The sequence below is a fragment of the Eptesicus fuscus genome, chromosome 11 (genome assembly GCF_027574615.1).
Source record: "Eptesicus fuscus isolate TK198812 chromosome 11, DD_ASM_mEF_20220401, whole genome shotgun sequence".
Classification (NCBI taxonomy): Eukaryota; Metazoa; Chordata; class Mammalia; order Chiroptera; family Vespertilionidae; genus Eptesicus; species Eptesicus fuscus.
Window position 1 is genome coordinate 47,758,250 of NC_072483.1, and position 27,758 is coordinate 47,786,007.

At 44.5% G+C, this 27,758-nt stretch overlaps 1 protein-coding gene across 2 annotated transcripts in view; it reads left to right on the top strand.

Moving 5' to 3' along the window:
• GAD1 (glutamate decarboxylase 1) overlaps nucleotides 1–27,758 on the top strand; it is a 41,997-nt gene that overhangs the window by 4,773 nt on the left and 9,466 nt on the right. Inside the window, exons 3-10 of one of the 2 annotated variants that reach the window (XM_028141003.2) lie at nucleotides 4,039–4,197; nucleotides 5,462–5,704; nucleotides 15,208–15,298; nucleotides 23,493–23,605; nucleotides 24,736–24,851; nucleotides 24,936–25,015; nucleotides 25,240–25,294; nucleotides 26,563–26,679. In XM_028141003.2, the coding sequence (XP_027996804.2) occupies nucleotides 4,039–4,197; nucleotides 5,462–5,704; nucleotides 15,208–15,298; nucleotides 23,493–23,605; nucleotides 24,736–24,851; nucleotides 24,936–25,015; nucleotides 25,240–25,294; nucleotides 26,563–26,679 (974 nt within the window). Of the gene's footprint in view, nucleotides 1–4,038; nucleotides 4,198–5,461; nucleotides 5,705–15,207; nucleotides 15,299–20,556; nucleotides 20,594–23,492; nucleotides 23,606–24,735; nucleotides 24,852–24,935; nucleotides 25,016–25,239; nucleotides 25,295–26,562; nucleotides 26,680–27,758 lie in introns of those variants that run through there. The other variant, XM_054723113.1, reaches the window with a different exon arrangement.

The following is a 27,758-nucleotide window of genomic DNA, read 5'->3' on the forward strand; positions in this document are numbered from 1 at the left end:
CCCTCCCCTCCCCCCGCCGCCTTCCCGGCTTAATGGCCCGTTCCGCGCCGTGTCCCCTCGGCGAGGCGCTGGGCTCCAGCCGCCGTCATTGTCAGCAGTCGGGCAAGCAGAACGGAGGGCAGGGTGGGTGGGAGAGGCTTGGGGAAAGGGCCGCTTTCCCCGCGGTCCGGCCGGCCTGGAGGGCAGCCTTACCCACCCCAGTCCCCGCCTCCCGGCCCTTCGAGTCTGCAAGGAAAGGTCTAAACGGCCCTTTGGGTAAAGGAGCTTCTCTGGGTCCAGGAATAGGGGCCCCCGAGTTTGCATCAACTTCCCCTGAGGGAGAGCTCTTGGGCATTTGGGGGGGCCACCATCCTTAGCTCCTATTTCTAAACACACACACACACACACACACACACACACACACACACACACCCCGCCCCCAACAGCAATTTCAGGAAAGCTGAACCACACCTGAGGCGGACAGGGCTGGTAGTCGTTAAGGGAAAATTGCCTTCTGCTAAAACGCATGCTTTGGGGGCCACCGGTTAGGAGGCTTCGCATGAGGTTTGGTTCTGAAAGGAAAGAAAACACCAGGAGGATTTCTTTTCCAGGCTTTGGGCCAACTCGGGCTTTCCATTTTCATCTAGTGGAGGCAGAGTGCAGTCTTGAGTTCTGACCTGAATCCACAAGCCCCTTCCCCTCCCCCCACATAGACACCTCCACTCCCTTCATTCCAGATTTTCTGTGGCCTCAGGTTGCCTTCTTAACCTGTCACCATTTGGGGTTGGTTTGATCTTTCACCTTAAAATAGCAGAGGGACTAATGGTCCTCTTCCCACCTCCTAATTCATTGCCCTGCCGCCCCCCTCTCCCCCAACTTCTTCAGTGCCTTGCCAAGTTTCCACCCCCACCCACTCTCTACCCCGCTTCCCGGGAACCCCCCTGGAATGAGGCTGCAAGGAAGACCTGGGTCTCACCAAAGGTACCCTTAGCTCTGGAGGCAGAATCCCCTGGGGGAGTAATCAGGAGAAATTCAGGTCTTGTCAAGAGGTAGAGACTGGGATGGCTACAGGCATGGTGACATGACGGAAAGAGGAGATGCAGCGAGCCCCAAGCCCTGAAGTTCTGACTCTGGGCTCTGCTGAGCCCGTGTCTTTGTGCCTCCATCGCTTACCTTTGCAGAGGCCCCGGCCGGGCTGCCAGTTAGAGCCTCTGTGCTCTTATTTAGCCTATGCAGTGTGTGTGTCTCTGTGTGTGTATGTTTAATTTTGTGTTCGTTGCCAACTTTTAAACACACAGAGACTTCCAATATTCTGTATTTTTGGCTCCTCTTGAAATAAAATGAAAGTTGTGAGTGGGGGTGGGGGGGATCTGGCAGGGTACTTTTAGCCCGTAGAAATCAGAACAAGAGTCTCTTCCTCTAGTGAAATGCAGTTCCATGCTCCAGCTGGGGAGGCGAACAGAGCTGATGGGCTTCAGGCCGCAGTGGCCAGCGTGGCCGTGTGCTTTTATGCCCTGTGCACTCGCAGCCCCACTTGGAAACAACTGGCTCGTGTCCGGTACCCCCTAGTTCCCACACTTCCCCCACTCACTGGGCCACCTAGACCCTTGAGTTTGGTGTCAGCATGAGGAACCAGCCACAGGATCTCCCCAGAGCCCAAAGGTGGAGTCGTGACAGGGCTCACCTGGCGTCCTCAGCTTGAAGCTGGCCAGAGTGCTACAGCCTGACCAAAGCCACCTACGGCTTTGTCTTTCCCTCTGTTTTGCCTCTTTGCCTCTTAATGCTGAGCTGGGTTACTTTACACTAGGTTCTCACAGCCGGGTGTAGAGCAAGAAGGAATACAGTCTGCATCCGTCTCCGGGACTCCTTGCTAGGCAGGGAAGTTGTCAACACACTGACCTCAGTGTGACCCACCACCTGGTCATCCTTGCAGAAGCTCACGGCTCCTTCCAGAGCCTCTCAGAGCCCAGCGAGGCTCCCAGTATTTTAGAAAAAAATACCTTCCAAGAAATTGTTATCCTAATAACAGTATACATTAAGTGTTTCTATCATCAGATTAATGGTTTTTGCCACAAATTATAATGCAGTATAAGTGTGCTAGTCAGAAGACCACTTACAGGACTTATAGGAAATATGAATTCCTAGTGCACTCCAGGGAGTGTGGTTCAGGAATGGGATGCAGGTTTGAAGTTGTGTCACAGTTGTCACCTCTCAACCCCATCAGGACACCTTTGAGATTTAGAGATAATATTCAAAGCCCACGTGGAGGTCGGTACTGCAGCTGCCCAGAGAAAAGGGGTTTCTAAGAGTTTCAGGTACAGAGACTGAAGGGTTTTTCCGGGAGTGGGTCAGAGCCAACCAGAGGTTAAGGACCTAAGAGTAGGGTTTCAGCGGGCAGGGCCTCACCTCCATTCTGCCACAGGGATTTGGTCTTTTCAGCCTGGCAAATCCCACAGCTCCCTGTTCTGGGGGCAGGGCAGCAGTCGCTGAATTCAGGAGCCAGGCGACCCTGCATCTCTCTGGCAAATGAGTGCTGGCTCCTGGTTCTGAACTTTGGGGGTTTGGAGGAGGAATTCAGAATGTAGGAGAAGAGGTGAGGGAAAGGATAAGATCCCCACCTTTATATCCAAGTATAGAGCTCTGTTATACAGTGATTTTTCAACCTTTGTCATCTCATAGCACACATAAGCTAATTACTGAAATTCTGTGGCACACCAGAAAATATATTTTTTGCTGATCTGCAAAAAAAAAGTTATAATTTTGATTCATTCACACTGGATGGCTATTGTTGTCATTTTTTATTTGACAATCTAAGGGAAAATAGGTCAATGCCCCTGACTAACTCTCCAGGTATGGCATGTTTTAAAGATTCTGTGGCACACCGGTTGAAAGTCCCTGCAGTGGTGTGTTTCTCCTCTTCTGGTGTCCTTTCGGGCTTTCTCGGTAAGTTTACAAGATGCTGGGAACAATGAAGGGCCTGGTGCCTCTGCCTTCCTGTTCTTCCCTCCGAAAATAGACCCTACTCCTGTGTGTGGGAGGACTCTAATCAGCCAGCCTTCCCCCTGCATCCCTCCTTCCTCCACCCAACACCACTGAATTGCAGTCCTGGGGAAGTAAAGTGGAATTCCTCAGATTAACTTGCCTCTTCCTGAACCTCCTGGGACTTTGCTCCAAGCCTCCCTTGTGATGTAAGTGACTCCCCAAGGATCTGGATATCTACAAAGACAGCTTTGGGGTCGCCAGGAAGCTTAGAACTCTCTTCCTCTTTTCAGTATGGTGCATTTCAGGCCAAGGACTAAGCCTGAGGCTAAATTGGAGGGGATGCTGAGGGGAGGAGGGGGCCTGCAGGCCCGAGCCCAGAGGGGATGTGTGGAGAGTCTCCAGCCCTTTTGGCTCAGCCTGCTTCTCTGGGAGAGATCCATTCCCGCTGAGGGGCAGAGGTGAGGCGCTTTGGATCCCACCCTGGGCTCAGAGTCTGTCTCCGTGGAGTTCCTGGATGCCTCTCTAGCTTTATTACAACATTGGCTGCCATCTGCCCAATGGTAAGCTCCTGGAGGGTAGGGGGTCTGTCTCTTTTATCTTCAGAGCAATTACACTTACATTCAACCTGTGAGCTGTACCTGGTGGCTGAGGAAAGCATCTTCCCTAATGCCCACTGCTGGTCCTCACCCCCTCCCTCGGCTGCACAGCCCATAGACCCTGGGCCGGCAGTATCCTCTCGGATTGCGTCCTTCCCTTAAAACCCCATCCTGGGGCTGGTTACTGGAGTGGAAGCTGTCCAATTGACTTAATTCTGAGTTCGCTGTCAAGTTCGGAGAGGAGAATGGGCTTTGCTCACTGTTTTTCTCTCTTGCATGACTGGGTCTGTGCCACTGATGACACTTGGCACTGCCCCTTCCCCGCCTGAAGGCAAGCAGTGCCAGAGCCCTTCTGTAGGAAATGCAGACAGCTTCTCTGGAGAAGTGAGAACCCTGCTTGCACAGTCAGCCCGGCTCAGCAGCTGACCCTCTGAGGCTGCAGTTCAGTGCACCATCTCTGACCCAGCTTCTTGCGCTACAGGCTTCTTGCAAAGGACCAACAGCCTGGAAGAGAAGAGCCGGCTTGTGAGCGCCTTCAAGGACAGGCAGGCCTCCAAGAACCTGATTTCCTGCGAGAACAGCGACAGGGATGGCCACTTCAGGCGCACGGAGACCGATTTCTCCAACCTGTTTGCTCGAGGTAGTCCCTCTCCACCCCTCCCTTACCCCCATTTCCCCAGACTTAGAGCTATCCAGTAGGTTCTATTGCGTTTCTTGACTTTTTCCTAAAATTTTCCTTCTTTTACCAAAAATGTCATTACTTTTTCAACATTTGAATCCCTTTCCTTAGTGCCCAGTCTTTATTGCTTTGGGAGCTGGATGAGGATAGTCAATAAAACAGTCCACTCTGACACTTCCAAGGATTGATATGGATTCCTAGAATGTAGAATCCAAAGAACTGTCACATATAAGGAAATCTGGTAATTCCCTTAACCTTTTGCACTCGGATGTCAAGTGTGACTCGACACGGTTAGCATTAGAATAAAGGAATCGAGAAAAAAAGCAAGCGAGTGCAAAGGGTTAATAGCATTTATCCTCCAAGGTTGGCAACAACAGTAAGAACCAAATCACCCTGTGGGAAGCTGTGTGTCTGGACCTCATGCCAAAGTGCTGTCCCAAAATTCATTTTCCTTTTGGAGACCTTTCATTATTTACTGTTGCGCCCACATCACTGGTCTCAGGAGGTGCTTTCCCAGTCTCTCTCTCCCAAACAACTCCAAGGTAAACCCACCACCGCCCCATCCATTAACTCCCCACAACCAGGAGAGGCCAGACCAGAACAGAAACGAGACTATTAAACCTCAGGGATAATCCAGGGAATAGACACAGAGCATCACACCTCTCACCTTCCTGAGTTCCATCTTCTAGTTCTAGTTTTCTGTCTAAGGACATCACAAAGGACCACACTCTTCAGGGGAGACCTGAGCCTTTACCCACAGAGGCCTGAGCCTCCGCCATCAACAGATCAAGCACATCATGACACTAAATCAAAAGCCCAATGTCTGAATCAGATGTATAGGGACACGCCTGGTACCAGGGGGGCAAGACAGAAGCCCCCTCCATCACAAACCTGACGTATGTCCGTTCAGCCTGCAAATGGCAGGGTGCTCACAGCTTCTCAAACTGCAGTGGCAGGCTGCTCAAAGCTCTCCATTTCACTTATGAGCAGCCTAACTATCAGAAAGTCTGTGGACCCCCAGAAAGTGTGAGCAGAACTTCTGTGTATATGCTTATGTGCGATTTTCTGGGAAGATGATACATCAGATTCTCAATGTGTTTACATATCCTGGAGTGAAATTGGGCCTGTAAGAGCTATCATGGCTGATGTTAGGAATTTCTGGGCCTAGGAAAGGCAGATATGAGTCAGTGATAACCACTCATTGGCTTCCCCCTCCCCTCCCCAGATCTGCTTCCAGCTAAGAATGGGGAGGAGCAAACTGTGCAATTCCTACTGGAGGTGGTGGACATACTCCTCAACTATGTCCGTAAGACATTTGATCGCTCCACCAAGGTGCTGGACTTCCATCACCCACACCAGCTGCTGGAAGGCATGGAGGGCTTCAACTTGGAGCTCTCTGACCAACCTGAGTCCCTGGAGCAGATTCTGGTTGACTGCAGAGACACCCTGAAGTACGGGGTCCGCACAGGTAAGGATGGGAGCCAGGTGGACGTGCAGCAGCAAGCTTGCCCTACACCGCACCCTCTCCAGTTGTGAGGATGTCACACTCATGTGGAAGGAGAGACACAAACCTCGTGAGGGAAGGCAGCAAAGTGCTCAGTGACCGCACAGCCACCTTAGGCAGTGACAGTTAATGGAAGGCCCCAACCCTGGCAAAAGCCCATCATCATTGATTGGTGTAAAAGTAGATTTAAAAAGGTATACAGTGTCCAGTACTCTGTCAACTTCAGTATAAAGTTTTCATTCTTGGTTTTAAGCTATTCACAACCTACAGAGAGCAGAAGGACCCATTTTCATGGCTATTTCATTCTGATAAATCCTGCTCTTGCTTGTCCCTGAGATTGGGGAGAATTGGGCCCATTTCTCTTCCTTTTTATATTAATGTCCTAAGGCTGCCATAACAAATTACCTCACACTGGGTGACTAACACAGTAGAAACTTATTCTCTGTCCGTTCTGGAGGCTAGAAGTTTGAAATCAAGGTGTCTGCAGGGCCATGCTCTCTCTCTGAAGCATCTTGAGAAGGATCCATCCTTGCCTCTTCCAACTTCTGGTGCTTGTGGGTATTCCTTGGCATGTAGATGCATCACTCCAGTCTTTGCCTTCACCTTCATATGGCATTCTCCCTGTGTATGTGTCAAAATTCCTTCTTGCCCTAGCTGGTTTGGCTCAATGGATAGAGCGTCAGCCTGCGGACTGAAGGGTCCCAGGGTCAGTTCTGGCCAAGGGCACATGCCTGGGTTGCAGGCTCGATCCCCAGTAGGTGGCATGGAGGAGGTAGCCAATCAATGATTCTCTCTCATCATTGATGTTTCTATCTCTCTCTCTCTCTCCCTTCCTCTCTAAAAATCAATAAAATATGTTTTTTTTAATTTCTTCTTATAAGGACACCAATCTTCGGTCTAGAGCCCATCGTAATCCATTATGACCTCATCTTAACTTGATTACATTTGCAAAGAACCTATTTCCAAATAGTCACTCACCAGGAGTTAACACTGGAACATATCTTTTTAAGGCACAGAATTTAACCCACAACCCCTTCTATTGGTTAGACCAAAAAGTCACACACACACACACACACACACACACACACACACACACAAACACACACACACACTTCAAATTCTCTTCCTACCTCTGGAGTTTAAAACTTTATTTTTTTTAAAAGAGTTTCTAAAGATTTATTTATTTATTTATTTAACCCTCACCTGAGGATATTTTTCCATTGATTCCTAGAGTGGAAGTGAGGGGGAGAGACACACAGAGAGAAACATCGATATGAGAGAGACACATCAATTGGTTGTCTCCCACATGAGCCTGCAACCAAGATACATGCCCTTGACCGAAATGGTAATTGAACCTGGGACCCTTCAATCCACAGGCCAATGCTCTATCTGCTGAGCCAAATCGGCTAGGGCTACCTCTGGAGTTTAGACAACCTAAATCTCCAACTTCCATCTCACCAGGAAGCCCTGGAGGATCCCCTCTTGCCTCCTTTTCATGTTACACGAACCCTCTCTAATCAGCAATCCTGGCCAAAGTGGTTACTTTTCGGTTGCCTCAAGTTCAAGGACTTTTTGGATTTCTGCCTGTCTATGCCAAAGCCTGAGAGTTAAGCAGTGATTTCCTCTCTCTGCTATCTTTCCCCACTGCAGCCTGAGCTCTTGGGCAGATAGATCTACAAGAACTGGCAATTCATGGTATAGTTGCTAACATAGGGGGAGCTCCTGAGACCACAGCTGGTAGCCTCTTGTTTTTTCTTCTTTTTCTCTTCTTCTCTTTCATTATCCCTCTTACTCTTCCTAGTCGTGTGAAAGTATGACTGGAAAGGTTGGTGGAGATAGAGCTGAGTAAGGCTATTAGATGTCAAAAACAAAGTGTTAAAATGAAATAATGAGGCTGGCCAAAGAAGCATTTTTAAATAAAGAATCCCAAACAGCTTTTGAGGTCTGCCAACACCACTGGAATAAGTGTAGCTTCCTTGAATAACTGTAGGGTGGACACGACTCAATTATATTACGAAGTCTGTGTTTCATTTTTAAAGAAAAGCACACTCATCAATTTAGTTACATCTCACCTTGGTATCTAATGGCTAACCCATTTCTGATGGAAATTAAGTAGTGTTATTTGGCTGCATTAAAAGAGTCAGAATTCTCTCTCCGTGTATATTTTAACTTGACTTGCTTTGAGCCAACATTTTTTATTTTGTCAGCTCATTCTAAATACACTTTCTCAGAGAGATGAGACCATATACTTTTATCAGTAAAGCCCAAATAGTGTTGTCCCTAAAGAAAAATACATGGATTTGTCATAATGACAACCCCTATTGATGATAAAACTGAAGCATCATAGACTCCTTTTTAAAATTTTATTTTTTATTTATAGTTTATATTTAATATTATTTTGAATTGATTTAAGTATAGCATAATGGCCAGACAATTATATACTTTACACCAAGCATGTCAAACTCAAAGGCTAACATGGGCCAAATAAATGAGGTATGTGGCCCGCAGGCCATGAGTTTGACATGCTTGCTTTACACAATAGTCCCCCTGATTTTTCCAGTACCCACCTGGCAATGTACATAGTTATTACAACGTTATTGACTATATTCCCTATGCTGTACTTTGTATCCCCGTGACTATTCTGTAATTACCAATATGTACTTCTCAATTCCCCCACCTTTTTCACCCAGCCCTCCCCCCTTACCCTCTGACAATCATCAGTCCATTCTCTGTATGCATGAGTCTGTTTTTATTGTGTTTGTTCATTTACTTTGTTTTTTAGATTTCACATATAAGTGAAATCATATGGTATTTTTCTTTCTCTGTCTTATTTCACTTAGCATAATATCCTCTATGTCCATCCATGCTGTAGCAAATGGTAAGATTTCATTGTTTTTTTATTGCCGAGTAATATTCCATTATATATACACGTACCACACTCCTTTATCTACTTGTCTATTGATGGGCACTTGGGTTGCTTCCATGTCTTGGCTATTGTAAATAATGCTGCAATGAACATAGGGGTGCATATAGTTTTTAGAATTCGTGTTTTAAGTTTCTTTGGATATATACCCAGAAGTGGAATCGCTAGGTCATGGGGAAGTTCCATTTTTAATTTTTTCAGGACCCTCCATATTGTTTTCCACAATGGCTGCATCAATCTGCATTCCCACCAGCAGTGCACAAGGGTTGCCTTTTCTTCACATCCTCACCAACACTTGTTTGTGGATTTATTAATGATAGCCATTCTGGCAGGTGTGACATAATACCTCACTGTGGTTTTAATTTGCATTTCTCTGCTGATTAGTGATGTTGAGCATCTTTTCCTATGTCTATTGGCCATCTATATATCCTCTTGGAGAAGTATCTATTCAGGTTCTCTGCCCGCTGTTTAATTGGAATGTTTGGGGTTTTTTGGTGTTGAGTTGTATGAGTTCTGTATAAATTATGGATATTAACCCCTTATTGAATGTATCTTCTGTAGGTTGTCTTTTCATTTTGTTGATGGTTTTCCTTTGCTGTGCAAAAACTTTTTAGTTTGATGTAGTCCCATTTGTTTCTTTTTCTTTTGTTTCCCTTGCCCAAGGAGATATGTCAGAAAAAATACTGCTAAGAGAAATGTCAGAGGTTTTCTGCCTATGTTTTCTTCTAGAAGATTTATGGTTTCGAGTCTTATATTTAAGTTTTTAATCCATTTGAAGTTTATCCTTGTATATGATATAAGAAGGTGGCCTAGTTTCATTTTTTTGCATGTATCTGCCCAGTTTTCCCAACACCATATATTGAATAGGCTGTCTTTACACCATTGTATGTTCTTGCCTCCTTTGTCATATATTATTGGACCGTATAGATGTGGGTTTATTTCTGGGCTCTGAAGCATGGACTCTTATTAGCTCAGGGTATGAATTCACTTAGATATCCACCCTGCAGCCATTCATTTCTGTTCTTCAGAGCAGCTTCTGGGAATAGGTATTTGCAGCTATAGAGTTTACTATCTTCCAGGCAGTGTGAAGCCTTCCGCTGAATCTCAGGGTACTGACCCTGGCAAAGTGTATTGTGGCTGCCATGTGAAAACAGCTTCCGGATGCTGGTCTCTAACATAGAGGTAGATATCAAAGCAACAGGGCAAACCCCACAGGTAGCTACACACAGTAGAAGATATTTTATTCTTTTAAAAAAGGATATTAATGCTCAGCCAAAATAATGAATTGGGGTTCTGTTGGTTGTTTTTTGTTTTAATTTTAATTTATTTTTAGAGAGAGTGGAAGGGAGAGAGAGAAACATTGATGTGAGAGCAAAACATGGATCGGCTGCCTCTTGCACGCCCCTCACCAGGAATCAAACTGGCAACCCTTCAGGGCATGGGATAATGCTCAATCCACTGACCCACATCAGCCAGGGCATGAATTGGGTTTTAATAGTGAAGACATGCTGATCTGAGTACACTCTGTGAAGGGTGATGATGGCATTTGGAGATTTCTCTACCAATTAACAAAAGACTTCTGAAAAAAGGACCAGTATATGTAGATTGTCCATGAACTGAGACAGATGCTAACCAGCCCTCAGTCACAGTAAATATGTTGACTTCCTTAATTTTTCTTTTTAACTTTTTATTATGGAAAATTTTAAACTTATACAAAAGCAGAATAGTATAATGAGCCCTGTATACCCAACATCCAGCTTCAACTATTATCAGCTCCTGCCAATTTTGTTAATCTGTCCCCCTGCCCATTGTCCCCTCTTCTATATTATATGAAAGCACATCCCTGGCATAATATTATTTTATCCATAACCTAGGGGCTCAGTGCACAAATTTGTGCACCTTGAAAGGATCTATGGGCTGCAAGGCTGCGGTGGGCACAGGGGCAGGTCTCAGCCCATCCTCTGCACCCCTGCCCAGCCCCTCCCGCCACGGCCCCCTGTCCCCTGTCTGCTGGGCAGCCCCACTCCCGCTGCACCACTCCTATGTGCTGACATCACTGGGCCTGCTCACACCCACTGCTGCCCTGATCACCCCTCAGGAGCAGGGGGAGGTGGAAAAGCCCTCAGGGATGATCGGGGCTGGCAGCCACTGCTCACACCCGCTGACAGCGCCAAGCAATCGGAACCAGCACCGGGCGCCGGCAATGGGTATGAGCGGCGGCTCCAGCACAGGCAATGGGTGCAAGCGGGGTGGTCACCAGCAGCGGGTGCGAGAGGTGGCTGCTGGCCCCAATCACCCCTCAGGAGCAGGGGGAGGTGGAGAAGCCCTGAGGGGCAATTGGGGCTGGCAGCCACTGCTTGCACCCACTGACAGTGATGAGCGATCGGGGCCAGCGCCAGGCACCAGCAGCGGGTGCGAGTGGGGCCAGCAGGAACACAGCGCGGGAGCAAAGAATTTTCAGTAATCACCAGAGGCTCACCCCGATGACAGTGACTGGCGCCCCCGCTCACCTCCACCATCCTGCTGCAGCTGATGCCCACCATGTTCCGTGCTCTGCTGCCTGCTGCCAACGCCTGCCATGTTCCGCATGCGCCCCCTGGTGGTCAGCGCACGTCATAGCGACTGGTTGTTCAGTTGTCCACTGTTCAGTCTATTTGCATATTAGGGTTTTATAATAGAGACTAGTGACCCGGTGCATGAAATTCGTGCATGGGGGGGGTGTCCCTCAGCCCGGCCTGCACCCTCTCCAATCTGGGACCTCTCGGGGGATGTCCGACTGCCGGTTTAGGCCCAATCCCTGTGGGATCGCTAAACCGGCAGTCGAACATCCCTCTTGCAATCCAGGACTGCTGGCTCCTAACCGCTCACCTGCCTGCCTGCCTGATCGCCCCTAACCACTCTGCCTGCTGGCCTGATTGCCCACAACTGCCCCCCCTGCCAGCCTGATCACCCCTAACTGCCCTCCCCTGCCAGCCTGATTGCCCCTAACCGCCTCTGCCTCAGCCCTGCCACCATGGATTTGTCCAGAAGGACATCCAGAAGGTCTCCCGGTCTAATTAGCATATTACCCTTTTATTAGTATAGATAGAGGCCTGGTGCACAGGTAGGGGGTGGCTGGTCTGCCCTGAAGGGGGTCCTGGATCAGAGTGGGGGTCCCCGCTGGGGGGCATGGCCAGCCTGGGTGAGAGGCTGATGGCCGTTTTCAGGCTGGCCATGCCCCCATTGGGGTGAGGGTCCCTGCTGGGGGGTGTGGCCAGCCTGGGCAAGGGGCTGAGGGCCATTTGGGGGCGGTTTGTAGGCCCGCCAAGCCCCCAGCTTTGTCCGGAAGGATGTCCAGGAGGTCTCCCGGCCTAATTAGCATATTACTCTTTTATTAGTATAGATATTTTTCACCATCAAGGGCTCTTTAAACAAAAATAATCACATATCATTATTATATCCAAAACCCCACAAAATTTATAGTTCCTTAATATCAAATATTCAGCCAGTGTTCAAATTTTTAATGTCTCATGAAAGTCAGAAATGTTTTGTTTTGTTATCATTCATTTGAGTCAGAACCCAAATAAGTGCCTCACATTGCAATTGTTTGATATGTCTCATAATCAAAGTAGATTTTCCCTTCCAGCTCTTTTTCTTCCTTCAAGTTTATTTGTTTAAAAATAAAACTTGAACTTTAAGAAATTACTTTTTTCTCCCACTCTCTGACTCCAGGCCATGTGTAGCTCATCACCATATCTATCATCTGTTATTTTCTTTGACTATAGAGAGTTGAAATTGAAATTTAAACTGGGTCATTTTGTTACTTGATTTAAATTCTCATATAAGATTTTGGGGGCATAAGGCTTTAGCCATAAGAGAAAAGTAATGTTTTACTTACTTTTGTGTCCTTTATATTTTAATGGAGAATGAGATACTGTTTCACTTTTATTTGAAGTCATTTCTGTCAGTCTGTCTGTTTATCTTTGACCATCTTTTGTCTCTGCCAGGCCATGAGGTTTTGAGACATTGTCGAATAGTGTGATTGAATTTATTTATGACTCAGTCCTATTTAAAATGAAAGATTTAGTTTTCAAATGGGTATCACATGTGTTTTTATTTTTTTTTTATTATTATTTATTTTTTTAATCCTCACCCAAGGATATGTTTTTCATTGATGAGAGAGAGAGAGAGAGAGAGAGAGAGGTGGCGGGCGGGGGGGGAGAGAGAGGAAGGGGTAGAGAGAGAGACAGAGAGAAACATTGATGTGAGAGAGTAATCAATCTGTTGCTCCCACCCCCCTATGTGCCCTTACTGGGGATGGAACCCACAACCTGGGTATATGCCCTGACTGGGAATCAAACCCGAGACCCTTCTGTGTACTGGAGGACTCTCTAAACAACTGCACCACACTGGCCAGGGCTATCACATGTATTTTTAAATGAATTTCAACAAAATTATGTTGCAGGAGATCTCGTAGATTCTGTTGATACTGAGCAAAGCAGAGTGAAGTGGGCTAGTTTAAACTATTTAGGGTAGTCTACACAAATGTCTAGAATCTGGCCCCATACTTACACTAAGCTTAATGTTTATGCTTCTTTTATTTTTTCTAAAGATCAGTATTATTTTCTGAGTACTGTTCAAATGCAGGGATTGGACGATTCTGATAAGAAGTAATAGTTGAATGTTCCTGTTAACCAATGTCACGCCAATAAATTTAATAAATATATATTAAATAAAAGAAGTAATAGTCCAGATGTTCTGAATGAGTCCCCATCACATGTGAGAAAGAACAGACATTCTCAGAGAGGGGGCTTAGAGGGGGAACTGCCAAACTCCAGCTTTCTGACAGTTATTTCAGAGGCAAAAGCAATTTCCACTGGAAACACAGCAGTCAGCATATCTTTCTAGCACCAGTTCCCTGTCACGGACCTCTAGATAATCTATCGCGTTGACTCCTTTGGGACAGCCAAGCCCAGCCTGCTGATGTGGGGTTGAGTTTTTGCGTGAATGCCAAGTTGCCCAAAACTTGGCAGCAATCCCGAAATTGCTAAGAACAGAGCCTGTGAAAGCATACTCTGGGTTGCAAAGGACTTTAAAGTTTTATAATAATAACAATTATTTTACCAACAACTCAATGAGTGAATGAGGCTGTGTCCACCCCTGTTTCACATAGGAGATGCCAGGTCATCTCAGCAGTAAACTTAGTTTAACATTCACGTGACTATATATAGGCAGACACACCAATGCTTGATGCCGTATTTGACTGACACAGAGACCCAGAGAGCGATGGCATGCCCTCGGCATCAGCATCATAGCTGGCACCTGCCTGGACTTGGTTTGGTCCACGGAGCCAAGAACTCTCTCTGAGGCCTGCAGCCTCTCTTCCATCAGTAAACCTTGACTGGGGGATTAAATCCTTGAGATGTTAAATTAAAGTCTGAGCCCTGGCCAGTGTTGTTCACAGTGGTTAGTGTGTTGGCCCGTGCACCAAAGGGTCGTGGGTTTGATTCCTGGTAAAGGGCACGTACCTGGGTTGCAGGTTCCATCCTAGCCCGGTCGGGGTGTGTTCACCAATCAATGTGTCTCTCTTACATCGATGTTCTCTCTCTCTCTCTCGCTCTCTCTCTCTCTCTCTCTCTCTCTCTCTCTCTCTCTCTCTCTGCCTTCCTCTCTTCCTCCCTCCTTCCCTCCATCCCCCACCCCCCGCCCCTCCACTCTCTCTAAAAATCAATGGAAAAAATATCCTTGGGTGAGGATTAACAAAACAAAAAAAATTTAAAGGTGGAAACATGAGGAAAATCAGGACCACTACATCCTGATTTGTAATTTAAAAAAATAGATACAAGCCCTAGCCGGTTTGGCTCAGTGGATAGAGCATCGGCCTGCAGACTGAAAGGTCCTAGGTTCGATTCCGGTCAAGGGCACATGCACGGGTTGTGGGCTCAATCCCCAGTGTGGGACATGCAGGAGGCAGCCAATCAGTGATTCTCTCTCATCGTTGATGTTTCTATCTCTCTCTCCCTCTCCCTTCCTCTCTGAAATCAATAAAAAATATTAAAAAAATAAATACAATAAGAATTTCATCTGGAAATTAAGATATTAGAAAGATTATTAGTTTCATGACATTGGATTTTTTAAAATTTAAAAGCATTATGCTTTAGAAACATACAAATTTGGGGACATCATTCATGTTAAAATTTGGTATAGGCAGGCGTCCTCAAACTACGGCCTGCAGGCCACATGCAGGTGTTTTTGCCGTTTTATTTTTTTACTTCAAAATAAGATATGTGCAGTGTGCATAGGAATTTGTTCATAGTTTTTTTTAAACTATAGTCCGGCCCTCCAACGGTCTGAGGGACAGCGAACTGGCCCCCCGTTTAAAAAGTTTGAGGACCCCTGGAGGGTGAGTCAACCTGATCTTCCTTCTCCATATCCTTGGGCAGCCCTATTAGACCATTGGAATGGAGGCCCCATCCGAGAGGCCTGGGAGAGCAGGCTTTGGCTTTGAAGGTAGCTTGAAAAATCTGGGTTTGCTTTGATGCTTGCCTGTTACTTACCTCTCTAGGTCATCCTCGATTTTTCAATCAGCTCTCCACTGGACTGGATATCATTGGATTAGCTGGTGAATGGCTGACATCAACTGCCAATACCAATATGTAAGTCCTTCTTGTTATTTTCATATAAACAACCATGATGTATGATTATGGCTTCTTACTTTAAAATTTCAATTCCAATGACTCTGTAAAAATCTATTACAGTTACCCTCTTCATCTTTTCTCTTTAAATATTTTAGGTTTATCCCCTTTTAAATCTAGTAGGTTATACTGATTTAATAGTGGATAATAGATGAACTATTTTTTAATTTAATGATGCAATTTAATAAAAGCGTAGTTATAAGAAAGAATAACTCTAGCTTTCAAAATTTACTGCAAATTTCATGTTAAAAAACTCCATATATCTTAATGATGTACCTAAAGAGGTCATATTTTAGAGTATGATCTTGGTCCATTTTCCCATCCAAGCATATTGGTCCTTATATTTCAGTTGTATTTCCTTTATAGTTAAAGCTGCCATAAATTCACAAATTAATTTGATCAACCTATTGTTAACTAAAAGTTCCAAAACAAAATTCAGTTGTTAGTGATACATTCCTTTCAAAATCATTGTTTTTCTAAATTTGCTTTTTCCCCATACTTGTTTGAATAAGCAAACCCTTTGTTTGTTTCTAAGTTCTTGTAAATTTATATGAAACTGACTCTAAGGTCCTGGGTGGGGGGGAGGGTGCATGTGCTTCCTGGGTCGACTTCTGGTAATCACCTCACAGTTTTCTCTACATACACATTACCTTGTCAGAGACAAGGACAGGTGACCAGTTGATGTAGTGTCAGCATAGCCTCCTGAGTACTGTCTTTCCTCTCAACACTATGATTATGCTTTACCACCATCTATCCACCCAGACAATGGCACCACATTCTGTTACAGTATCCAGGAGAAATAATGAAACAAAATTTTTACAATAAGCCTATATAATAAAAGGCTAATATGCAAACTGACCAAACGGTGGAAGGACCGGTTGCTATGATGCGCACTGACCACCGGGGGCAGACACTCAATGCAAGGAGCTGCCCCCTGGTGGTCAGTGCGCTCCCAATGGGGGGGCACCACTCAGCCACAAGCTGGGCTCACAGCTGGCGAGCACAGTGGTGGCAGCGGGAGCCTCTCTCACCTCTGCAGCAGTGCTAAGGATGTCCGACTGCCAGCTTAGGCCCACTCCCCAGGGAGTGGGCCTAAGCTGGCAGAGCGGGCCTAAGCTGGCAGTCGGACATCCCCTGAGGGCTCCCGCGGGGACTGTGAGAGGGTGCAGGCTGGGCTGAGGGGACCCCCCCCCCCAAGTGCACAAATTTTGTGCACCGGGCCTCTAGTTTTAAAATAACTACATAAGAATTATATGGCTTTTAGTAACTATGGAACTATTAGAAAATAATCACCTACTTTTTAAGTTCATGGTAAAGTAGATTTGAAAAATAAATTTAGGTAAAAGGGTGGTATTATTTAAAGTGAGAAATTCCATCAGACATCAAGATAGAATGTAAGTTGTTAAAGTCCAAGGTACTCTATTTTTCTCCCAGCCATGAAACCTGAAAGGGCACTTTAAAATTACTTACTGAGTCGTGTGTGTTCCAAAGCTGTTTAATGCTGTTACTCAAAATACTTAACTATGTTCAGAAAAGTTTCTATTAATTAAAGATTCTTCCTTTGTTGGCTAATTTAAAGCAACAATTACAAATTTTTGAAAGCAACTGTGACAGGTGAAGCCTTTCATGCTAAAAGGCTTAAAAGATTAAATTGATTGAAATCGAAAATGGTTTTTACGCTCCCTGCTCGCAAGTCATGGTTAACTTCACGGAGTGTCCATGTTGGATCGCTGAGGCTGCAAAGGGCAGAGAGGAATTCGGGTCAAAGAAACAATTGCTGGTGTCTTGCCTTTGCACATTTTTACTGTATTGTGATGTGTGAGGTAAAAATGTATCAGCAAGCACAGATATCGTGATATACTCATTATAACTTGAAAAGATACTAATGCTTAATTGGAGCATTTCACACTAATGGATGATTTTAATTAGAAAGTATAGCTTTAAAAAAACTTCGGTGTGGCTCAGTGGTTTAGCGTCAACCTATGAACCAGAAGGTCATGGTTTGATTCTGGTCAGGGCACATTGCTGGATTGCTGTCTCGATCCCCAGTGGGGGGGCGTGCAGGAGGCAGACGATCAATGATTCTCTCTCATCATTGATGTTTCTATCTCTCTCTCCCTCTCCTTTCTTCTCTGAAACCAATAAAAAATATTGTTTTAAAAAACTTTTTGGAAAATAAGTAAGAAAAATAGAGTAAGAGTTACATATCTATTAAGGCCTAAATAACCTTATTAATATAGGCCCTGTATTCACCCAGCATCTTTAAGTGTGTATCCTGTACTCAGCTGCAATTTCCTAATATATATAGCCCAATCTCCAGGTAAATAAAAGGAACTCACCCCTTTGAGCTATTTATTGGCCAGATAGTCTCCTGAAAGGCTTTTCTTCAACCAGAGAGTTCTTACAAACTCTCCTTGTTTGTATGGCTTCGTAAAAATCAAAGCCCCTTATTCTTCCCTTACCTCAGCTCATCCATGAAACACTAAAATATGTCCCAGCCATCTGAGGTCAAGGCCAGTCCAACTACATGGCACATAGTAATTGCAGCTGTCCTGAACAAAGGATATTCATAAAATATGATCCGATTCCAACAGATCGATAGAGAAGGTTATTTAAAAGAGTGAAATAGCTTCTGTCAGTTGGAGACAAGGCATTGTCTGAAGAAGGCATAACTATTATCTAGAAATTATTCTAAGCCAGTTCCCCTGGAAGATCCTGAAATGCAGCAGCGCTGTCGGGAGCTTATGCAGAAATGTGCTCCCTGGGACAGTTTCTCCTCCAACGGGGAACAGTGTTCAAATCAGTCTGAGAAAGAAGAGCAAAAGGCTCTTTCTTTGGCAGAGTAGGAATTAGTGATACACTCATTTTTTTTTACCGTGCTATCATTAAGTGTGGGTAGCACTGGTAACAGGAAATAGTAACTGTATTCCTCAGCATAGTCTTTTTAAAAGAAATGTCCAGTATCCAAATGCAGGTGACAAAGTGTTAGGTATCAGGCTGCTGGAATAAAAAGAACATTTATGTTCATGCATTTATACTTGCCTGTGCATGTATCTTGGAGTTGTATTCTTCCAAGCAAGGACCCAGTGGAGATCCAAAGAAAACTTCACAAATGTACGCATACAACTCCTTCCTTCCGAAACAGGGCCACCAACCACAACAGTGCAGGTTGAGTTGTGCCCAAGTGTAAACAGCAGCCTGCCCACAAGTAACTGAGCACAATACATGATCTTTATGGGGAGATCTATCCCAGCCCTTGGTTATGAGGTTAGGATTTCAGCTACCTAGTGCTTTGTTTTCATAGAAATCACGCAGGAGAAATTTTCTAGAGGAGTTGTCAGTCACTTTAACTCTGGGCAGAGGGTTAGAGCCTGCAGAAGGCAGTTCTCGCTTGTCATACAAAAGCAGATGTCATACAAAGGACTTGGAATTCTGACTCTGAAACTAACTGTGAGAGCTTAGAACAAATCACTGAATTTCTCTGAACCTCATTTTCTTCTTCGGGAAAATGGGGGATAATAATATCCATCCTACAGGGTGGTTCTGAAGACTGAAAAGGGCCCCGGGCTTAAGTGCCCAGTGTATCCAAGGTGCAGGGCCCAGGCACACACTGAGGAAAGGAAGCCCACCCTACAGGCGCTGCTGTCATTCAAGACCCTCCCTTCAGCTTTTCGGCTCCTTTGTTTCTGTCTCTCATCCTCTCCGGACACCAGAGGGCTCACTAAGCCCCTCCCAGATGTGTTAGCTTTTATTTTATTTTATTTATTTTTTAATATATTTTATTGATTTTTCACAGAGAGGAAGAGAGAGGGATAGAGAGTTAGAAACATCGATGAGAGAGAAACATCGATCAGCTGCCTCTTGCACACCCCCTACTGGGGATGTGCCCGCAACCAAGGTACATGCCCTTGACCGGGAATTGAACCTGGGACCCTTGAGTCCGAAGGCCGACGCTCTATCCACTGAGCCAAACCGGTTTCGGCTGTGTTAGCTTTTAAGGTGAAGATAGGCCACCTGCCACATCAGTAAGGAGGGGAGATCTAAGAGGAGTGTCACGGTGGTCAGTGTAGAAAGTTATTTCTTTCTCTCACTAAAGAAGTGTCCAATTTGGCAGTCACCAGGGATCCAGATTCCTTGTGCCCTTTTCATCCCTATTTGTAGCACGTGGCTCATGTCCTCAGAGTCAGTCACACGATGGCGCGGGCTGGCTGCTGGAGCTCTAGTATGGCATCCCTGCTTCAGACCTCCATCAGGGAGGATGGGGTGGCGGGAGGGAAAGAGGGAGGAAGGGTCAAAGGGGAACACACTCTTTCCTTCCAAGAAACTTCAGAAGTGCCACACATTTCCCACAGCTTCTCTTTAGCCAGAACTTAGCCCCATAGCCACACCTAGGGAGGCTAGGAAGTGTAGTCTCTGATCTGGGTGAATTGCCATCCCAAATGAAATGGAATGAAGCAAGAGAAGATTGATACTGGATAGCAACCAGCAGATTCTGCCACAGAGAAATGTAGCTTCTTAATCAATTTGCCTGGGTTCTGAGTGAATCCCTCCGGAAAGGTGAGTTGAGCCACACAAAAAAAGGGCTGACTGACTACTCTACTCAGAATATAGAAAGGCCTAGAAGTCTCCTTCAGTGTCACTCCATGACTATTTCACATCCTTACTTCCGATCTCATGTTCTTATGCTTCAGCTCAGAGCTTTTTGCAGGTTTAGTTTCTTGTTCTCTGATTCTGAAATATTCAGAGTCTCATGATCAAACTCTCTAGACTCTTTCTTCCAGTCCTGAGAGTAGTGGTCTTGCTCCTTCCTGGTCCTTGAGAAGATGAATTCTAAGACTAAACCTGGGGCCTAAATTGATTCAAATCATGAAGTGGACCAAGTCCCATCCTTTTTCCCTTCCCCGTGTGGTTCCTGCCTGACCATCTAACACTGATTTGACTCCAACTCAGCTTCCATCCAATCCTAGGTAAGGTTCTGATACTATTGTATATGATTCCATGTTCCTTGCCTATTGTGACATTCCAGCACACACAATGCCACCAGTACCTACTAGTATTCACCATGCAAACATGTTTGCTGTTCCAACATTTCCAAAAGTCAATGGCACTATTAGCATATTTGTTCAAGAATGGTTAGAAGCACATCATGAGTTTGACTCTTGATACACTCAGCAGCACAGGCTAAACCAGGAATCCTTCTCTTCTTCTTCCTTTATCAGGCCATCAGACATGAGGGAGTGTTGGTTGCTACGGTGATGGGGCTCAGAGAGAACCAAAGCATCCAGAGGTGATGGTAACTGAACACATGATTTCCAAGGGTCTTTTTGTCCTCTTTTACAGGATCTTTTTGTCCTCTTTTACAGCTGTGTGATTAATGTGATGGCTTTTTTCCCCCAAAAACTTAGTAGCTTCACCTGTGTCTTATATACAACCATTGTTATCTCATCCTTGCAAATAAATAATTTCAGTTATTTATCTGAAAATAACTCTAGCATCTTAACCAACTTCTTCTGAATCCATATTTGACCTCTGATCTCTTGACTTTCTCTTCTTTCGTCTGTCATTTAGGGAAGGGGTACCTAACCTGGAGTCCAGTTTGCAAGAGGGATATCTCCTACAATTGTATATCAAATGATGTGTTTCCTCATTTTCTTCCTGGGAAGAGGGGCTATAGCTTTCCGAGGAGTCCTAAAGGGGTCTGTGGCCCCAATTAAGTTAAGAATCGCTGCTGTAGGGTGAACTTCAAGGCCTTCTATAAGGTTTTGGGTGCAGGCAGACTACCAGTTATAAAGATGGCCCAGATGGGAAGGCAGGGTCACAGAAATGTCAGAAACAGGGAGCACCATGTCAGCCCATTTGACAGGCCTGGCTGAGGACCAACAGCCATGGGCCAACCTCTCTACTTCCAAGAGAGGACGTCGGGACTAATAATCAAGATCAGCATGATAGTAGCTATGAAATAACTGGTCCTTAAGATCCAGGCAGGAACTGGCAAACAGGATGCAGCTAAGGCCAAGAGCCTGTGCTGGATTCATCCTCGTAAGCTTCTTCCTCACAGTTGGGAGTGGTGTCTTATAACATCTTTGTCTCCTCAGTACGGAAGATGCTACCTGGCAGAGAATAGTCATTCAGTAAGCATTTGTTGAACAGAACTGAAAGAAAGGTTTATGAATTGAGAACCTGGCACAAATAAGGAACCTGAAAAGCATAAGATCAGAGTCTCATGATCAAACTCTCTAGACTCTTTCTTCCAGTCCTGAGAGTAGTGGTCTTGCTCCTTCCTGGTCCTTGAGTAGGAAGATGAATTCTAAGACTAAACCTGGGGCCTAAATTGATTCAAATCATGAAGTGGACCAAGTCCCATCCTTTTTCCCTTTCCCATGTGGTTCCTGCCTGACCATCTAACACTGATTTGACTCCAACTCAGCTTCCATCCAATCCTAGGTAAGGTTCTGATACTATTGTATATGATTCCATGTTCCTTGCCTATTGTGACATTCCAGCACACACAATGCCACCAGTACCTACTAGTATTCACCATGCAAACATGTTTGCTGTTCCAACATTTCCAAAAGTCAATGGCACTATTAGCATATTTGTTCAAGAATGGTTAGAAGCACATCATGAGTTTGACTCTTGGTACACTCAGCAGCACAGGCTAAACCAGGAATCCTTCTCTTCTTCTTCCTTTATCAGGCCATCAGACATGAGGGAGTGTTGGTTGCTACGGTGATGGGGCTCAGAGAGAACCAAAGCATCCAGAGGTGATGGTAACTGAACACATGATTTCCAAGGGTCTTCCTCCTAAATTTCAAGTTCCTACTAAGGAAAATAGACATATTCTTTTTATTTTAGAAACAAAATTCTCCTACCAACAGATATAGCCTGAGGATCCTCCAGGATCTTTTTGTCCTCTTTTACAGCTGTGTGATTAATGTGATGGCTTTTTTCCCCCCATGATTAAAACTTAGTAGCTTCACCTGTGTCTTATATACAACCATTGTTATCTCATCCTTGCAAATAGCTTTTCTAAATCATTAAGCCAGCAAGAATTTCCATTAGTTCTCAGCATTGACATTCAGCTCAAACACCCTGCCCAATGATTAAGTCTCCCCATATCACTCAGCTGAGTCAATCTAGGCATCTCTCTTCAGTGAGCCTGGTCACAGACTCCAATGCTTGAGAGGGTCAAGCAAAAAGAAGAAAGAGAGCCTCAGAGCCAATAAATGTCTTTTTGTTTTCTGGCTCAGTTTTCTGTGGCTGCACCTTCTCTGATGTCTCCTAAGTCCTATACTTGGCACCATGATCTTGTTTCAGTGACTTGTCTGCCAGACTGTGCCCTGTTTTGAATTGCTTTGAGAAGAGCATGGCCTGCTGCTTTTAAATCAGTTTGTTAGAAGACAAAGCTAACCTACCAGGATACCTAATGCCCACAGTTAGCTGTTTATGCCAATGGACCATCTTCTTGTTATTTATAATTGGCAATTAGAAAATCATCGCTTATAATTATTCTTGACCGATATCAACTTCAGAGAACTATGGAAACATAGCTGTCCTTGGGGATTCTCAGTAGAAAAACCATGTAGATAATTAAATTGAGATCTTTAAAACCTGGGTCAATATTTCCAATTATCTTCACAGTTAGCTGCAAGATGTTTACATTGTTTTTTAAAAGATAGAGTTTGGTTCTGGGTTTTATAGATTCTACAAGTGGGAAATTGGTAGTTAAGGTGTGTGATTTTTTAACGTTGCAAATCAATTTTATATGATGTTAGGATACATTATTTTCCATTAACATTTGCATCATGCTACAATCTCAGAGGTGAAAGGGACCCAGAAAAGTAATTTTCTTTCATTATTTTTCTCTGGGTGAACCACACTTAAGACATTCCATTTAGATGAGAATATATTTTTTGTTGGTGAAAAATCATAGGGCAGGCACTTCAACCACCTCTTTTGGTAACACAGGCTGGTTTCTGACATTTTATGATTGGTGACTTAATGCATTTCCAGGAAATGAATTGTTTTAGTGGTTTTGAACCTCTTTTTTTTTTTTTCTTAGATCCCAAGTACAAATATTAAACCAGTCATCTGTGTTCTCCAAATAAGTAGTTGACTTCTTTATTTTCATTCATTTTTTTTACCACTTTTCCAGGTTTACTTATGAAATTGCTCCAGTGTTTGTCCTCATGGAGCAAATAACGCTTAAGAAGATGAGAGAGATAGTTGGATGGTCAAATAAAGATGGTGATGGGATATTTTCTCCTGGTAAGTTTCTGTTCTGTTTCCCTGACTCCCCTACAGGTTTGTAGTATGGATCCTTAGGACCCTTTTGAGAGTAGTAAGCACAGAGTGAGTTCATGGAAGAATAATGACTTTTAAAGATTTTTTGGATACTCTGCCTTCCTATCTTTGTCAGGGTGAAGGCTAGCAACAATGCTACCTTCTGTGTGTACTAACCAACAAAGGCTGTGCCTAAACCTGTCCAAACTGAGAAAGACTGTGTCTAAATTATGCTAAATAATTCAACCATTGTCAACAATGGTTTGATTAAGCTGAGGATAAGTGAATCAAGGCTGTCAATTGACTAATCAATTTCTGCCAAAATAGTTTATCTACTTTGATCTCTAGTTCAAAGGATACAATAAGAATTTTAAAAACAAGGACAGGAAGGAAGGTAGGAAGGAGTTTGGGATGGTGTCAGAGACAGTATGATTGTATTCAAGTGGAAATAAGTAAGAATTACACTTGTCCAGACGATTCAAGCCAACCACCAATTTGCCTGTTTAATTGTCAGGTAATTGATGCAAAAGCAATTAGTTTGTGCTGGCCAGATGTACCTAGCTACCTGACTTCTCCTTGTGTCTTTATTTAAGTAAACACAAGTTTGGTTTTATTTTAATCAACTTAGAGCTCTCCCAAATGACTCAGTTGGGCTGTTCTTGGAAGGGTATCCAGGCAATGTCACCATTTCCTTCAGTAGGCTCCATAATTCTCTCTTTCTCAGTCTTTCTGACTCAGAGAACAAATTAATCTTCATTCAATAAATAGATTGAGCAGAGAGCGGAAGCAGGGAAGTTGTAACTCACCTCTCTCTTTACAGCCCCTGCCACCTCTTAATTTCTGTCTAGGCTTCAGGTGGGGCAGGCACTGGAGTACGTGATGCACCTCCAACCAAATTGCCTAGATGGCTTTGGTAAGGAGTGTGACCACTATATCCCCTGGGCAAAGGGTCCAGAGGGAAGACCTGGCAATAGGGAAGCCATCAAATCCTATCAGAATATTGTCCTTCCCCCTTTCTGACCTCCCTTGTCTCTTGAGACACCAGCTTAGCCTTTGCTGTTAGAAACAGTAACGAAGGAGCTGCAACACCACCCAATGTGTCTGCTTGCCGATAGGGGGAGCCATATCCAACATGTACAGCATCATGGCAGCGCGATACAAGTTCTTCCCAGAAGTTAAGACAAAGGGCATGGCAGCCGTGCCCAACCTGGTCCTCTTCACCTCAGAACATGTGAGTCGGGTGCTCTTGCTCGTGGATTGTGGTGTTTTCAGCGGGACTGTCGAACATCTAACCTCGAGCCTCTGTCTGTTGCAGAGTCACTACTCCATAAAAAAGGCTGGGGCTGCACTTGGCTTTGGAACCGACAACGTGATTTTGATAAAGTGCAATGAAAGGTAGGCAGGGGATGGTGACTATTAGGTTCTTGATGTATGAAATGTGTTCATCTGTTAAATTTGTTTTATTGTGCTTAAGGACTGACTCAGTACAGTGTGCCAAGCTGCTAATGGTCTGTTGAAAATATCCGATTAAATTACTTTTTGCTGCAGCTGAAGTTTTTTTTCATGTGCAGTCTCATTGATTTTTCATTTTCATTTCTCTCCTTTTATAATAATTACAGGGGGAAGATAATTCCTGCTGATTTAGAGGCAAAAATTCTTGAAGCCAAGCAAAAGGTATATACTCTATGGTACATCTAAACTCTGGTGAATACAAATTTTTAAAAATACATTCTCTCTGCTGTAGACAGTAAAAATCTTTGATAGTATAAGAAATTATTTTATTGTGTTTCTAAAATTCTATTCTTAGATATTTATTTATTTCCAACTTGTGAGATGATTTGGCTTTAAAGCTGTGTCTATACCATATCGGTTTTTTTGAAGAATTAAAATTTCAGACATTAAACCTCTTGTCCTATCTTAATTGTGCCAAATGATTAGTTTTATGTACGTCAATAAATCCACTACTCAAGCACCACGAAGATACAGCCTGTTGTGGTTTTCACTTACTTCTTCTTAGGTATAATCTCATTTTAACAAGTATCATTTTAGCTTGGGGTTTTGTTTAACAAAGTACTTCCATGCCCTGCCAGGTGGACCATGATACTTGGTGAATCAGCCTCAGTCAAGTCTATTAAACAAAAAGATCTCATAGCACAGATGTATCCACAAGGCAGTGCCAGATAGTTGTCAAACCATTTACCAACTCATTATTTTGGTTACATTCTTATGCCTCCTTCTCTAATTGTAGTTGTTTACTGAGGTTTTAGTAGGGGGATGAATGGAAATGTCACTAGGACTGAGCAAGGAGTAGAGGTGGAGCTGAGCTTCAATAAAACGTAGGGCTCACAGATTTCCCCCAGTCTGTCTGACGCCACTTCCTTGTTTATTTCTTGTTCACATCAACACATTTTGCCATGTCCACTATTATTGAAACAGTGTACAGTCTGGTTTTTAATAACCAAGCAATGCTTCAGTGCTATTATTGCATCAGTACACTTAGAATAACACGGCTTCTGAACTCTACAGCGTCCAGATGCTATTCAGAACTACCTGCCTAACACTTGAAACTTGTTATTTCTCTTCCCTGCTTTACTGTTCACCATAGACCTTGTCAATATCAGACTGTGTATTTTGCTTATTTGATTTCGTTTGCTCTCTGTCACTGTCCACTAGAAGGTAAACTCCACGAGGACAGAAATCTTCATCTCTTTTGCTCACTGCCGTGTTCCCTGTGTCTACAACAGGGCTTGGCACAAAAACGTCGCTCAAAAACTATTTGTTGAATAAATGAATGAATGAGTAAATGTACCAACGAAGAACTGCCAGATAGAGTGTCTGATACCATAGCTGATGTGTGAATAAATGCTACTGCAATTCATCTACCTCCTGTGGAAAGGAGAGAGGTTAGAGAGACTAATCAGCCTGTCTCTCTTGCCTTATAGGGATATGTTCCTCTTTATGTCAATGCAACTGCTGGCACGACTGTTTATGGAGCCTTTGATCCGATACAGGAGATTGCAGATATATGTGAGAAATATAACCTTTGGCTGCATGTCGATGTAAGTGCTGTAACTCACAGCGTGGCCCAGCCCACAGGGGTGGACACGGTTCTGCTTTGTGATTTGCCTCAAGCTTCTTCCACTGCCCAGCGGGGTCTCTCTCCACACCACATTAGTTCCCCTCCTCTCTGGCTCCGGGCCGGCGTTCACCGCGGGACCCACCACAGGCCTGTGCATCCTCTGGGGCTCATCCACTCCCTTATGGCCAGTTGCTATCTCCTGGGACTCATTTTAGAATATGGTCTCTTATCACCTTCCCAAGTAGCTTTTGTCTGGACACATAGCTGCAGAGGGAAATATAACTGATTTCAGAGGGAAGAAACATAAGATACAATGAAGAAAGTGGCCATGTATCTGGATGCTCAGCTAGCTGCCTTCAGTCAGCCATCTATGACATACTTTTCTAAAAAATAAAAATTTAAAAAATGCGTATCTGGTACCTGTAGGAAAAAATAAGACAGTATATGGAAGGTGTTCTCAGCTAAGAGATGTAGTCCCAAACTTTCCCAGGAACACAAAAGGTACATTTTTCACATGCATGACTGAGTGTATTTTTTTCTTTTTTCCTCCCTCTATTCTCTTATGGATATAACTTCTCACAACCGGACAGTTGGATAATCTGCGGTACCAGGGTACCCACAAAAGGTCTTGATGTTGCAGGAGCTGTGGCGGGACGTCCCAGCCTGGCAGGGCTGCTGCTTTCTGAGTTTACAGAAGCCCTTAGACTCCTACCGTGGGGAGAATCTGATGGCAGGCGCCAGTCTGTGTCCCTCCCAGAGCCACCCTGGGGCTCACGGAGTGTCTCTGCCCGCCCGGCGTGCTCTAGGCCTTTGGGTCCTGGCACCACAGACCAGATTTACCTGTGTCCCTCATAGCTACTCTGACTTTAACCTGGAGGAACCTTTGAAGACCTGACAAGCGATGAATTACAACTGCCACTGGTTGAACAATCAGTGTGGGTTCCTTTTGTCAGAGAAGCTTATGTTTTTCACCATTTACTTTCTCGTGTTTTAGTAGAGGTGTGGAGTGACTGGTTTGGATTCCTAAAGGTCATGACTCCCGCTCCCTCTCCTTTCTCT